General features: G+C 47.9%; 1 protein-coding gene across 3 annotated transcripts in view; it reads left to right on the top strand.

Annotated features, from left to right (window-relative positions):
• The window catches only part of SNX29 (sorting nexin 29), a 611,246-nt gene that overhangs the window by 416,357 nt on the left and 180,447 nt on the right, over positions 1 to 14,442 (top strand). For all 3 annotated transcript variants that reach the window (XM_055409515.2, XM_088833007.1, XM_055409516.2), the window contains one exon: positions 620 to 701. In XM_055409515.2, coding sequence (XP_055265490.2) covers positions 620 to 701 — 82 coding nt within the window. The remainder of the gene's footprint in view (positions 1 to 619; positions 702 to 14,442) is intronic.

Below are 14,442 nucleotides of genomic sequence, written 5' to 3'. Positions count from 1 at the left end.
GCTGCAAGAGTGGTTATTGGTGCCTGACTTTCTGAAATTCCTTTTCCCCACCCCAAACGGCCATTGCTTGCATGGCCGTGACCATTGTTTTCATGGAGTCTGATCTTAAAATGAGGTGACGATGCTGGTTTAGTCACTAAGTCGTGTCCATCTCTTACAACCCCGTGGACTGTAGCCCATAAGGCTCCTCTGTTCATGGAATTTTCTAGACAAGAATACTGGAATGGGTTACCGCTTCCTCCTCCAGGAGATCTTCTTGACCCAGGGATTGAACCTGGGTCTCCTCATTAGCAGGCAGATTCTTCACAGACTGAGCCACCAGAGAAGCACCCCCCGCCTTAAAATGGGGGTCAGGGTTCAGAGCGGGCACCGTGAGGACACTGCATGAATCCTGTACATCTATCAGTTTTACACACACATGCACACAAGCATTTTAAACTAAGTCCCTTAAAAATAATCTTGGGCAACCAAGTAATGAAACTGTAAACTGCTCCTTTAGTCTACTGTCAAGTGTAATACATGTTGTCATACATGGTGTGCCTCTTAGAGGAGAAAATTAATAGCTTCCCCCCTTTTTTGATAAATTGAAATGACCAGTTTTGGTCTTTCTTCTGTTTAGATCAAACCGAGCTCTGATCAACGTCTGGATCCCATCAGTGTTTCTCCGGGGCAAAGCTGCCAACGCCTTCCATGTATATCAGGTAATTACCTGGTTTTCAGTGAGACGCCACTGCCAGGGTGGAGCCCACAGTTGCTTGTTATTCTCTGGAGCTTTTACATCTTGGTGGTGGAGTGTGGAGTGCCATACGAAGAAGCCATGGCCTCCCAACACCCGCATCTACCTGCCCAACCTCCCCAGGGCAGCGGTCCTTCCATCAGACAGGAGGAGGCTGGGGGTGTTCCTAGTGTAGCTGTGACCACTCAGCTCAGGCTGCTTGCGCAGAAAAGCAGGGCTTTGATGGCTTGTGTTACAGCTGAAGAGTCCGGGATGGGTCTGGCCTCAGGCGTGGCTGGACCTGTGGTCAGGAACCTGCTACTCTATTCTCCTGTTTCCTTTGCCAGGGCATCCTTTCAGGCTAGTTCTCTCTGTAGGTGGGCCAGGTGGCTCCCAGAAGCATCAGACTCTCAGCCAGTCTGGGCGTCTCTCAAGGGTCTATTTTGGATCCTAGGCACATCCCTGAACCCAAGGGGTAGAGTGATGAACTTCTGCGATGGGCCAGGTTCAAATCATGTGACCGCCCCCCCCCAACCACTGGTACTGGGATTGGAGTTAACCTCATCTGACCTTGTTACTGAGGGAGGGGCAAGGCAGCACCGCAGATGGAAACCAGGCCACTCGGTGAAGAGAAGGGGCAACAGACAGTTGTCAAGTGATGTTCAGTTTGCCTCCTGGGGTGGAGCCGGCCAGCCTGCACCCAGGTGGGGACTGAGTGTCTGGGATAAGGGGAACCTTTGCTGTAGAGGTGATTTTGCCCCAATAATTGGGACCCTGGTTTTCCATCTTTTCTCTGATTTCTGATGTCTTTTCCAGCCCTGCCTACTTACCCTCTTTTTTTCTTTCTTCTTTCTCTTTCTTTTCTTAACTGAACTCCAGCCATTGGTGTTTTGTCCTGGGACTGTTTGGTTTTCAGCTTTGACTCTTAACTGCTTCTGGTTCTACTGTCATCTTGTATCACAACAGCTTTCACTAGGTTTGTTCTTATTCCCATGAGCTCTGTGAAAAACCTTGGTTTTTTGGGGTTTTTTTGGTCATTTTTCTTAGTGGGGAATTGACCATTGAAGAAGTTTTCTCAGCTATTAAGGCATTTGTCCAGGAGACTGGGGTAGGGCAGAAAGGATGCTGAACTTGAGAAGAGGAGCCCTGGTTTCACTTTTGTGGCTTAAGTAAATATCAGTTTCCTTATCTGTAAAATGGAAATCATAATAATGCTTACTTTGGAAAGCTTTTGTCAGAACAAGGAATATGTGGTGTCCAGTAGGCGTTTGAGATTAGGTTCTCATCTTCTGAATTGGTCTCTGCCTTTGGTCACTGGTGGCAGGGCTGAGAGTGGGCATGGGTTACATAGGGATGGGCCTAAGCAGGTTACACGCCTCTTACCGGAAATCTTCTGGACAGATGAGCTAGAGTTTGGCAAGGAAGTTTGCCCTGGAACGTCATGTTAGTTTGCTTGTTTGGCCAGGCGGCAATAGCACTTCAGTAAATGTTAGAGAATCTACGTGTTCGCGATGCTCTCAGCTTTGGCTTGAAAAGAGAAATGGAGATGAGAGATTTCTGAATGTCCTCTTCTCCTTTTTATCCCAAACCAAGCCAACAAGACACCCTCTTATTTGAATGTCCTGTAACTTCTGCTTTGCGATCGTCAGAAAGCTGGGGGTGTTGCCTGGAGGAGGAAGAGAGGGAAGCAGATAGCTTTATTTTAGAGCAAAATTAAAATGCGAGCTCCCTGGAGGGGTTTCCTTGACCTTTCGTTTCTGACTCCTCCCCCACCTCACCCCGGCAAGTCACAGGGCCGTTTTCAGTGACCAGAAGTCTGTTATGGAACGAGATGGACACAGCACATATGCCGTTGCCCGGGAGATTGTTCCCACAGGGGTCACGGCGTCATTCGAGCCGCACTCACCCCATGCTTGACCAGAGATTCCAGAGCTCTCCTGGGTGTGATTCAGCCCATTGTGCAGAGGACGAGGCCCAGACCACATGGAGCCACGGGCCTGGCAGGTCCCGCATCATCCGGAGCGACTCCATCTTGCGCTGCAGGCTCTCTGAAAATCCCCTCTGGTCTTGGAGTACTGTGGAGTGGTATTTCTGGAATGCAACCATCTCTCTCCTTTTAGCAAACAGTGCTTCCGGTCAGTGCCTCAAGGACAGACTCTGAGCTTGTGTCTGGAAGCTTTTGAGAAAGGCTTTGTTACAGTGTGCTTTGTTTTGACTTTGTTGTTTTTTAAATGGTAAATGATAATTGGAGAGAGGGTGACTATTTAAAATACTGGTACCGCTGGACTTTATTTTTACTAGCTTAAAAATACACTTTATATAATTCCTCAAAAGATTTGAGATAATTTCTAGAGAAAGCTCAGAAAAGAGTGATAAAATAGAAGAAATAAAATATCGGAGTCAGAGTAAATGTAAGAGCACTTTCATTAAGGGAACAGTGGAAATCACACATGTAGATATACATATATATATGTATGTTTACAATGAGAGCCTACATGGTTGCTCTCATTAGTTTGAAAGTTTTCCTTTGTGCTTCCTGGCAGCCAGTGTGAAAATGGAAATGTAGCGATTTGGGGTAAGTCCATCACTAATTGGAAGATGATATGTCAGTTCCTCAAAGAGAGCTCTAAAAGAGATGTCCCTATAGGACTTTAGACTAAACGATAATAGAGGGCGTGGTAGACGGTGCCCTGTTACATCCCTGTGACAGATCACTGTCAGGTTTACTTAAGATCTGCCTTCAAGGAAGCTAAGTGCGTAACCATGAAAAGAACCTTAAGTCCATTTGAAGAGCCCAGACGAAAGGAACAGCGTGTGGAGCTTTTCCAGCTGATCTGCGCTGTCCATTCCAACAGCCGCTAGCCTCATGTGGCCATTTAAATTTGACTTAATTGAAATTTAACTCGAGTCCCTCAGACACGCATCAGCGCTTCAGGTGTGGCTGATGGCTTCAGGTGTGGCTGGTGGCTGCCACATTGGACAACACAGATCCAGAACATTTCCATCATCACAGAAAGTGCTGGATGGTGACCGTTTAGGTCAGTCTCTCCCGGAGTGGCAGTAAGCTAGATGGTCTTCTCTGTGCTTAGTGAAGTTTTGGAGTAACAGAGATCGGACATCCAGTGACAGGTTCTGCAGGGCGACGACCACTTGTCTTTCAGCTCCTCTGTCACTGGCAATGACGTAGAAGAGGAAGTCTCCCTGCGGCCACCGGGCCTTGAACTCACTCTAGTCTTGCCTCTTAGCAAAGACCGAGGAAGACCCGGGATCAACACCTTTGACAGGCAGCAGACTCTATCTCAGTGAGCTACATTGTTTTCTTTCGTTGTAGGTATTATAAAAATAATACAACTTTATGCCTGCCTTCTACTTACAGCATGCATGCTTGCTAAATCGCTTCAGTCATGTCTGACTTCAGTCGTGTTTGACTGTCTGTGACCCTATGGACTGTAGCCAGGCTCCTCTGTCCATGGGATTTCCCAGGCAAGAACACTGGAGTGGGTTGCCATGCCCTCCTCCAGGGGATCTTCCCAACCCAGGGATAGAACCTGCGTCTCTTACCTGTCCTGCCTTGGCAGGTGGGTTCTTTACCACTAGTGCCACCTACACAGGATTCTGTTTTTCCATTTAGCATGATGATGTGCAGTTTCCTTTTAAAATAAACTTGAGAATGAAAATGATTCAGTTTAAAGAAAAATACTAGATGCACGATAGTGAAAACAGCAAGAAGTTTAGGACGGTGACACGTGAATGAATAACACTTGGGAAATGCCACCGCTCACTGGCCTATGTATGTTATATAAAGCAGCTCGTTCAGTTCTCACAACAGCCCTGTGAGGTATCAAGTGCTTATTCTCCCCATTTTATAGATGGGAAAACAGGACATAGAGAAGCAGCTCATTCAGAAACATTTCCAAAACTTCCCTAGTGGTCTAGTGGTTAAGACTGTGCTTCTACTCCAGGGGGCACAAGTTCGATCCCTGGTTGGGGAAGTTCCACATGCCACATGGTGCAGCCAATAATATTATAAAAAAATAATTAAAAAAAAAAAAAGAAACATGATGTTCAGACCCCAAAGCATTTCTGGACAAGGTACCAGTTTGCACAGATTCTATAAATGTGGGCGGAGTCCAGCTTTAGCAATCCAGGGAGCCGATTGGCCAGTTGCCTTGAAAGGACCCAGCCTGACCAGGAACTTACCTGTGTGGATAGACACCTGTATCCCTGAGACTGGACCAGGGACCCCCTGTGGCCAAGCCAGGAATGCCCTGTGCCTCTACTCTGAGCTCCCTGCAGCACACATATCAGAGCCCTGCAAAGCCCAGAGCAGCCTGCGGTGGGTTTGCTTTGGAAAATTGTTAAAGCGGGTGCCTGTTGGCTGTGACTGCTCTTGTTTGAGCAGCAGCATGGTCCCCAAGCCTGCACGGATGCTTGGGAACTGGGGTACTTCTGACCACAGAGGAGGAGCTAAACTGGTTCACCAGCTGCTCGTATTTCCCCAGCTCTCACTGCTTGTTTGTGGAAGGGGTCTGGGTGTGTATTTTGCACACAGGATTCTGGCCAGAAGCACTGTAGTCCCTTGATAGGATTGAATGCAAGTTATTTGAAAGGGTTTGTACCTCTGAACACTGCGGTTTCCATGCTCTGTTCCCGTGTTCCGCGGTGGGTGCTGAGGTGTGCTCTGGCATAAAAGTAAGAAGTGGCAGCCTTTGGCCAGTTTTCAGGACAAAAGTAAAATTGATGTCCTGAACTTTCCCAACTTAACTTTTTCTTCCACGAAGATTTCTTACTTCTGGCCCCTATTACAGTGCTTGGCTGCCTGCAGACGCATGCCAGAGACAAGATGATTAAACTGCAACAAATAGAATGGAAAAACAAAACGAAACCCTATTTGCTAACTGGTCTTGCTTAGTTTCTGTGTGTGTGTGTGTGTTAACACACAGTCATGCTGGTGGGGGTTGACTTTCTGTCCCTTCCACGTGACATGGTTACATTTGTCATTTATCAGTTCCTAGTTTATATTCTTGCTCTTTTTCCCCAAATACCCTGACTTCCGAACAAGTTTGAGGTCCACTGTCTTAATAGCCTACCGCAGTGTTTACAAAGGCATGTTAGACCTTAAAACAATCCACCTATTTTTTTTCCTTAAGCCAGCATTACAGCCACTGAATTGGTGGCTCAGAGGTTAAAGCGTCTGCCTCCAATGCGGGAGACCCGGGTTCGATCCCTGGGTCGGGAAGATCCCCTGGAGAAGGAAATGGTAACCCACTCCAGTATTCTTGTCTGGAGAATCCCATGAATGGAGAAGCCTGGTAGGCTACAGTCCACGGGGGTCGCAAAGAGTCGGACACGACTGAGCGACTGAACGGAACGGAATGGAATACATCAGTACACTTATTCTCTGAACCCTTAGATCTTTCCCTTTGAAAAGCACCAGTAGCATAAATACAGCTGAAACCAGTCCTCTCCATGGTGTTCATTTCTGCCTTTGAATTTCACCACCAGAAACACTGGCTATGGTACCGTATTCCACTTGCCCAGATTTCCTTTGTAAAGACAGTTGCTTTGTTTCACCAAAGCTTTTTTGTTCTAGAATAAGCCCCCTTTCCTGGGGACCACAGCGGGGCTGTCTTGACTTGGAGAAAAGACAGTGTCCCAGGAAGACTCCTTCAGTTTTGGGGTTCTCCCACCCCCTGAAGGCTATCATGCAGCATAGGCAGGAGTTTTCAAGGTTTATCCTGGCAGAGCATATTTATATATACTGTGCAGGGAAAATCCGTGAGTTTTTGTATTAATAATAGATCACAGGGTCTGGTGGGCTGCAGAGGAGGATGGCGATGCTTTTGTACCTCAGTCTTTGGGTGCTTCAGCCCCTTTCATCTCTGTGCTAAGATGGTTTACCCCGCAGGCCTTCAGGTTTGCTTTTACCCACCGTTCCATCGTAATGCTTTCTGAGTCGGTAGCTGTGCAGAGAGGGAGGAATTCATTAAGCAGAGAAGGATGAGATGTTGGAGCCCAGCACAGAAATGGGCATGGCAGCTGCAGTAACGTGGGCTGATCAGAAGCTTCCGCCCTTGTGGGTTACGTTCCAAGGGTGGGGGACACAGGATGAAGGGATTCACATCAGGTCCCTCCCCCGACACTGCTGGGGAACCGGGCAGTGGATCGTTTGATTTCTGAGTTTCCTTCCAGCCAGGTTGATGTCTGTGCCGCATGATAAGCGAAGCTGTGGGAGCCATGGCCTCTGTTTTTGCTCTCTCCTTCCCAGAGAACTTTCCACACCACAGAGTCAGGCACCTCGGGGATTTACAGCACGTTCACCTCCTGCTGTTCTGGGATGCTCAAGGCTTCTGGGAAAGCCTGATACAGGTGGAAAACAAAATGCCAAACCAAAAAGGCCTGTTTTTCTCCCCTTGGACACGCGAGTCACTATTATTCTCTGTTACTGCTTTTATCTTCTCGAACAGGCGGAACTTTATGATTTTTCCTTTTGTAGCGTAATTCCTATATCCCAAAGCTGTGGATGGAGGGTCAGCTAGATGCCAGGCACGTGTTAAATGCTGCAGAGCAAGACTTGCCATTGCATTGACCCTCCCACCCTCACAATCTAGAGGGGACGGACGCCACTAGCTAAATATAACAATCTCATGATAGAAGGGCTGCAGAGAGAGGTACCGATGGGAGGGACGGGCATCCATCCACTCACTTTACAAAGTGATGACAGAGGATGAGAGATAAAGCGGTTAGCACAGTGCCTGGCACACAGCTACCCTCCAAACTCTACCCTTATTGATCTAAGAACTGCTTGAGTTGTGATCAACAGTTAGACCTGAAGGTAAACATAGAAGGATTTCCCCCGTTGAATGTCTCTGGGCTCATCTGCGTGTTTGGAAAAGCCGTTATTTAGCATCTATTTGATCAAGCCTTCTCCTTAGAGGCTGCAAGGAGCAAGATTCCTTTTTTCCAAAGTGGGGCAGGGTGGAAATAATTACATAAAAAAGGAAGAGAGGTATGGAAGCCCTTCCCTTTACTTGTAGTGCCATGAACACTGCTGAATGGGCCCTCTTCAACATGTTTGCCTTAGCCTACCTTCACCCTCACTTTTAGAGAAACAGAACAGAAGAAAGAAAAACTTGGCTGAGATGTGAATCTGTTTTGCTTCAGTAATTCCCTTTTTCCAGTTCCCCAGTCCCAGCCAGCTGCTCCTTTTCTGTTCCCTGGTCTGAAGGGAGAGTTCTGGTGAAAACAGAAATCTGGACAAAGTCACTTTCCTGTCTGGCTGTTGCTTTTCAAAAGTCTGAAGTTTGTTGTTTTGTGAGAGACTCCTTAGCATCACTTCTGTTGGTCTCCTGAGAAGAGAGGGTGGGGTCCCAGCCTGGGCAAAAAGTCTCCCCAGCCTTGAGCTGCTCAGGAGCAGAAACCAGGGCCCCGCAGGCAGACAGCCCTTTCTTCGTTCTTGGCTCGTTCTTAGTTCTTGACTCAGAGAAGAAAGCAGCTCAGCTTTAGAAAAGTTCTGCAAACCACAGATCAGCGAATGTTTTCATCTTCAGTCACTGGACAGCTTCTTGGTATTCCCCGTTCTCTCCATTTGGCTGCAGACTTTCTTCCCTGAGCTTTGGAGAAGGGCAAACTGAAAGAATCAGGTTAAAGTTGGGGGCATTTTTTCTCCTGGAAGTCCGAATTGCATGCAAATGTGACAGCCCCAAGCTGCCTGCCAGTGGCATGTTGCTGGAAATCGGAGGATCCCTGCTGTTGGGAAAATGGTGTTTCCTGGCACAATTACCTAGTCACTCCTCGTAATACTCACCTGCAGCTTTTTAATGACCAATTATTGTTCTATTGCAGAGTTAATATGGTACAGAGCTAATTGGTTGGTGCTATTTTTATTCTTATGAACTTTACTGCTTTTCATCAATAGCTGTAAAATCATATACCAGTGCCCCCTAAATTAACCCAAGCAAGAAGGAAAGCATCCTCCTTCACCAGAGTGTTCCTGTTGACAATGAGAATTTTTTTTTTTTTTTTTGCCAGAAAGTTGTTTTCCAAGTGGAGTGGGTAAGAAGGGGGAAGAGTACCTGTTTTATCTCATTGTGGTCTCGGATTTCTGGGCGTGGTTTGGCCCTCTGCACCAGTTTCTGTCCTGCTGTGTTTCTGTGGTTTTCTCCATATGCCTAAGAACAATTCTGGTCTCAAGACTTGAGGATCTCCTACTCAGAGTCAGCTCAGATGTCTCTTCTTCCCATCACCAGGAGTCATCATTGTAAACCTGCCTACACTTGTCTCATGCCTCTTGCTAGACGGTGGAGGGGGTTGGGTGCTAGGGATGTGGCTCAACACCCTGTAACACAGGACAGCCCCCACGACTATGATCTAACGCAGGGTATCAGCACTGTCACAGTTGAGAACCCCTGGTTCCCCTGGATGCTTTTGTTTGCTGGTCCCTGTGCTTGGTCCCTAGTGGCCAGGTTTTCGTAGGGAGCCATGTCTTGGTACAAGGGCTTGAAAAGGAGGGTGAATCTGAGTAGTCTCAGAGAATGGGATAACAGGGTGTCCAACACAGCCACCTCTGTGGCAGGACCCAGCCCGATCCTGCCATGTGAACCCCCTTCACATCCAGGCCAGGGATCCTCAAGCTGGGACAATGTGGGTGGCTCAGGTGGTTAAGAATCTGCCTGCAATCTAGGAGACCTGGGTTCGATCTCTGGGTTGGGAAGATCCCCTGCAGAAGGAAATGGCAACCCACTCCAGTAATCTTGCCTGAAAAATCCCATGGACAGAGGAGCCTGGTGGGCTACAGTCCATCGGGTCACAAAAGTTGGATACAACTTAGCGACTAAACCACCACCACCAACTGACCACCCGATTCTTCTAAATAGGACATTAATTCCTGGTCTGCCCCAGCACTCTCTTCCTTGTAGGACATAGAAATCCAGTGCAATCCAGTGTCAGAAACGAAGGACATTCATTGACTGCCTAATAGAAAAGACCAAGGACGTGCATGGCTCGCATTTCAGGAACTCACAGGCAGGAGGGCTCCAGCTCCACTCTTTGGGGAGGGTCATCTTGCTCTCTCTGCCGGCTCCGTTCACAGCCAGGCTGTGGTGGCAGGAGGTTGGTGGGCAGCTTCGGGCTTGTGTCCCCTCAGCTCAGCTGCCCCCGTAGGAAAGGCCTCTGTTCTCCCCTCCCCAGTTCTGACAGGGGTCCTAGATCTGAGCCTCTTGATGCCGGCGGCCGTGCCCCTGGTCTGCCAGTCTCTGGCGTCCGCCTGGGCGCCATGCTTGCATGCTGCCTCATAAAGCTGCAGGCCAGTGGGAGTGGGCGCTTCCTCCCAAAACGAGTGCTCTTACCAGCAGAAGGGGGATGGGGTCAGACTGGCCCAAAGAGCCCGTGGCCCTCAAAGGCTACAGGCTGCTCATAGCCTGAGGTTGACTCAGGAGCCAGTTTGGTGACATTTAAGTGTCTCTGCACCAGGGTTTCTCAGCTGTAGCAGAGTGGACATTTGGTGCCAGATAATTCCTTGTTGTAGGCTTCCATGGTAGCTCAGTGGTAAAGAATCAGCCTGCCAATGCAGCAGACATGGGTTCAATCCCTGGGTTGGGAAAATCCCCTGAAGAAGGAAATGGCAACCCACTCCAGTATTCTTTCCTGGAAATCTCATGGGATTGCAAAAGTGGGGTTGCAAAAGAGTCGGACATGACTGAGCGACTAAACCCCCGCAGTTCCTTCTTGTGGGGCCTCACCTGTGCGTGTAGGACATTGAGCTGCACCCTGGCCTCTACCTAGTGTCACCTCTCCCCTCTCTCCACTCGTGATGACACAAGAAGACCCCAAACATGGCCAATATCCCCTGGGACACAGAACCTCTGCTTTGCATGGTGCCATTAAATCCTGCTGTGGTTTTTATCAGATGTTTATTGTTCTTCTTGGAAAAAAATGAAATATAAGATACATGCTCTCCTCTCACAGTAAATAGACCTCTCTTCTCCTCACTCTTTTTAAGCTTCTGCAGAGTTATTTTCCAGTATGAAGGAAGCATTGTTTATGTAACTGTTCTCCTGATGGACATTTAGATTGTTTTATTTCCCGACCATTTCAGACCAAACTGCCAGAATGGTCCTTGTATGGTGCAGACCTCTTTGTACACATTGTAAGTAATTCCCTAGGATAAATGACTAAAAGTGGGTTTGCTGAGTTGAAAAGTATATACCTTTTTTTAAAAAAATAGGCCCAGCCAAATTGCTCTCCTAAAAAGCTGAACCAATCATCACACCAACAAAATAAAGGAATATTTTGTCCCCATGTCCTTGCCAACCTTGGGTATCATCAATGTTTAAACTTTTACCAATCTGATAGAGAAGAAAAATGTTTACGTGATGTTGCTGCTGCTGCTGTGTCACTTCAGTCGTGTCTGACTCTGTGTGACCCCATAGACAGAAGCCCACCAGGGTCCCCCGACCCTGGGATTCTCCAGGCAAGAACACTGGAGTGGGTTGCCATTTCCTTCTCCAATGTGTGAAAGTGAAAAGTGAAAGTGAAGTCGCTCAGTCATGTCCGACCCTTAGCGACCCCACGGACTGCAGCCTACCAGGCTCCTCCATCCATGGGATTTTCTAGACAAGAGTACTGGAGTGGCTTGCCATTGCCTTCTCCATTTACGTGATGTTGGCACTTGCATTTTCCTAATTATTTGTGAGTTTGCGATTGTCTGTGCTTTAATTTGCCTTTTTTTTCCTTTTTCTTTTTTTTGTGAATTACTCGTTTGTATCCTTCCCCCATTTTTCTGTGAAATTGCTCATCACTTTTTTGGTCAATTCATGCAAGTCCTTTGGATAGTAATAATTTTTCCTGGTCTCTTGCTTTTAACCTTATTATGAGAATTATTGTTTGTTCTTTTTTTTTCCTGATCTCCAAATCTTGGGAATCAGGAGGCTCTTGGTTTACCTGATGAAGTGTTTACGTTTATTTAATTTCATTGCTGCAACAGTCCTGAGATCCTGTAGAGTTTCTTTCCATTTTTGGGGTGGAGAAAGACATGTTCGGAATGGTTAGAAAATAACTTGTCCAAGGTCACACAAAAGATTTGCTGTTGGCCTCCCCACCCCAAGTCCCAGGTTTTTACCTGGACTCCCAGCTGTCTGCAGAGGACTGAATGGAGACCAGTGAGTGGGAGTGAGAGAGAAACAGTTCTGGGCTGATCCTGCTTCTCTCCAGCCATGTGTTCTTCTTTGTGTCTGTTTTTCTATCCAGCTAGCCTGCATCAGGCTGGGTGCTAAGGATGTCCTTGTAAGTGGCAGAGATACAGTCTTGGTCATTGACTCCTTATTTACTATGAATAAGGCTGAACGTGGAGAGCCCTTTGAGGCAGGGTGGTCTTACCGAATGCTGATCTTAATGCCCCAGCCACATTTGACCCTTGTCCCATGTAGGAGGGACCAGATGACCTCTGAGGCTGCTTTCCATGCTTGTAAGTTTGTGAGAACTTAGCTGCCAGGTCTTGCTGGTCTTCAGGGGAAAAGGCCCTTTACCTGCTCTCTGTCATTGCTGATTTTGCTGCCCCAGCATGAGAAGTGGGCACACAGGTACCCCTCCGTCCATCTTGAGGATGTGAATGCAAACAGCAGCCAATAGACTGACTGACCTGGAGAAGGGAATGGCAGCCCACTCCAGTATTCTTGCCTGAGAATCACTTGGACAGAAGAGCCTGGCGGGTTACAGTCCATGGGATTCCACTGAGTGACCAACACACTCATGCTGACTGACCGCCAACCTCCACGTCTTAGATGGAGTTCCTTCCCTCTGGGCACTTTGCAACTGGCAGAGTTAAGAGTATAGACTGAGGACTTGCCCCTCACCTGGAGGGGGGGCGAGGATCAGAGGATCGAGGGTACCCCGGCCTCTCATCCCGTGTTATGGTGATTCAGCAGAAGCTGCTCAGGTTGATACCATGGTTCTCATGCAGTCAGCATGCCCATGGCTACCATATTAGTATCCCTAACCTGGACCCAGCCCCTGAGGCCTAGACCCAGACCCAGAGGTGCCACTGCATGCAGGCTGTGACCTGCTGCAGACCCAATAGCTCAGCTCTGCAAAGGCACAGCTGAGTGTCAGTTCTGTTCACTGCAGTGTCTCCAGTGACTGGAACAGAGGAGGCAAGCTCACTGCGTATTGGATGGATGGATGGATGGACATGAACCTACAAATGAATCTTTCTAGTGGGAGGCCTGTGATCTGACATCTTGACTTCATACTCTTGACTCCACTTCTTCAGCTGTAGTATATCCTGATGGGTCCTGAGTTCTTATTTTGCATTTCTTATAAAACTTCTCCCTAAACAGTCAGTCCCTCCTGGATCAGTCCCCTTGTCATTCAAGGTCAACCCTGCTTCAGTTTTTCATTATTGAGGCAACTTTCCTCATCACTGGTTAACTGGCCCAACCTTGGTTCTGAAAGTTTTACCTGCCCAGGTATTATTCAGTCTTGTGCTGTAGTAGTTCACTTCAGTTCAGTCGCTCAGTCGTGTCCGACTCTCCGCGACCCCATGGACTGCAGCACGCCAGGCCTCCCTGTGCATCACCAACTCCCGGAGTTCACTCAAACTCATGTCCATCGAGTCGGTGATGCCATCCAGCCACCTCATTCTCTGTTGTCCCCTTCTCCTCCTGCCCCCAATCCCTCCCAGCATCAGAGTCTTTTCCAGTGAGTCAATTCTTTGCATGAGGTGGCCAAAGTATTGCAGTTTCAGCTTTAGCATCAGTCCTTCCAATGAACACCCAGGACTGATCTCTTTAGAATGGACTGGTTGGATCTCCTTGCAGTCCAAGGGACCCTCAAGAGTCTTCTCCAGCACCACAGTTCAAAAGCATCAATTCTTTGGCGATCAGCTTTCTTCACAGTCCAACTCTCACATCCATATATGACCACTGGAAAAACCGTAGCCTTGACTAGACAGACCTTTGTTGGCAAAGTAATGTCTCTGGTTTTTAATATGCTATCTAGGCTGGTCATAACTTTCCTTCCAAGGAGTAAGCGTGTTTTAATTTCATGGCTGCAATCACCATCTGCAGCGATTCTGGAGCCCAAAAAAATAAAGTCTGACACTGTTTTCACTGTTTCCCCATCTATTTCCCATGAAGTGATGGGACCAGATGCCATGATCTTAGTTTTCTGAATGTTGAGCTTTAAGCCAATTTTTTCACTCTCCTCTTTCACTTTCATCAAGAGGCTTTTGAGTTCCTCTTCACTCTGTGCCATAAGGGTGGTGTCATCTGCATATCTGAGGTTATTGATATTTCTCCTGGCAATCTTGATTAATGTGAAAATATTCACAAATGAATCAGTAGTTACAATCTGTGCACGTGCTGTGATGGAATACTGCACAGGGCTCCAGAGTTTACAGGAAGGGGCCCAAGTAACTGGGGGCAAGAAGATCCTCTGAGGATACCTGCTCATTCCTGAAAGATGATGTAGAGCTCGCTAATAACTAGAAGAGGAATATTCTAGGCGGAAGGAACAAGGCATACAGAGCCCTGGAGGTGTTAGAGGGCTTGGCTCCCAAGAGGAACTAGAAGGCTGGTGTGGCTGGGACAGAGAGCAGTGGGACTCAGGGCACGGCAACCAGCTGCGTCTGTTTGTCTTTATGTCTGTCCGTCTGTCTGCCTGCCTGGCCACACACCGACACAGAGCGGCCGTGGAGAGGAGAGCAGATGATGAGTCCGAAACTCCTGGGT

Source organism: Moschus berezovskii, chromosome 27 (assembly GCF_049115385.1).
Source record: "Moschus berezovskii isolate FMDL1 chromosome 27, NW_MosBer_1.0, whole genome shotgun sequence".
Lineage (NCBI taxonomy): Eukaryota > Metazoa > Chordata > Mammalia > Artiodactyla > Moschidae > Moschus > Moschus berezovskii.
Note: the sequence above shows the minus strand (reverse complement) of the source record. Positions and strands in the feature narration are given on the sequence as shown.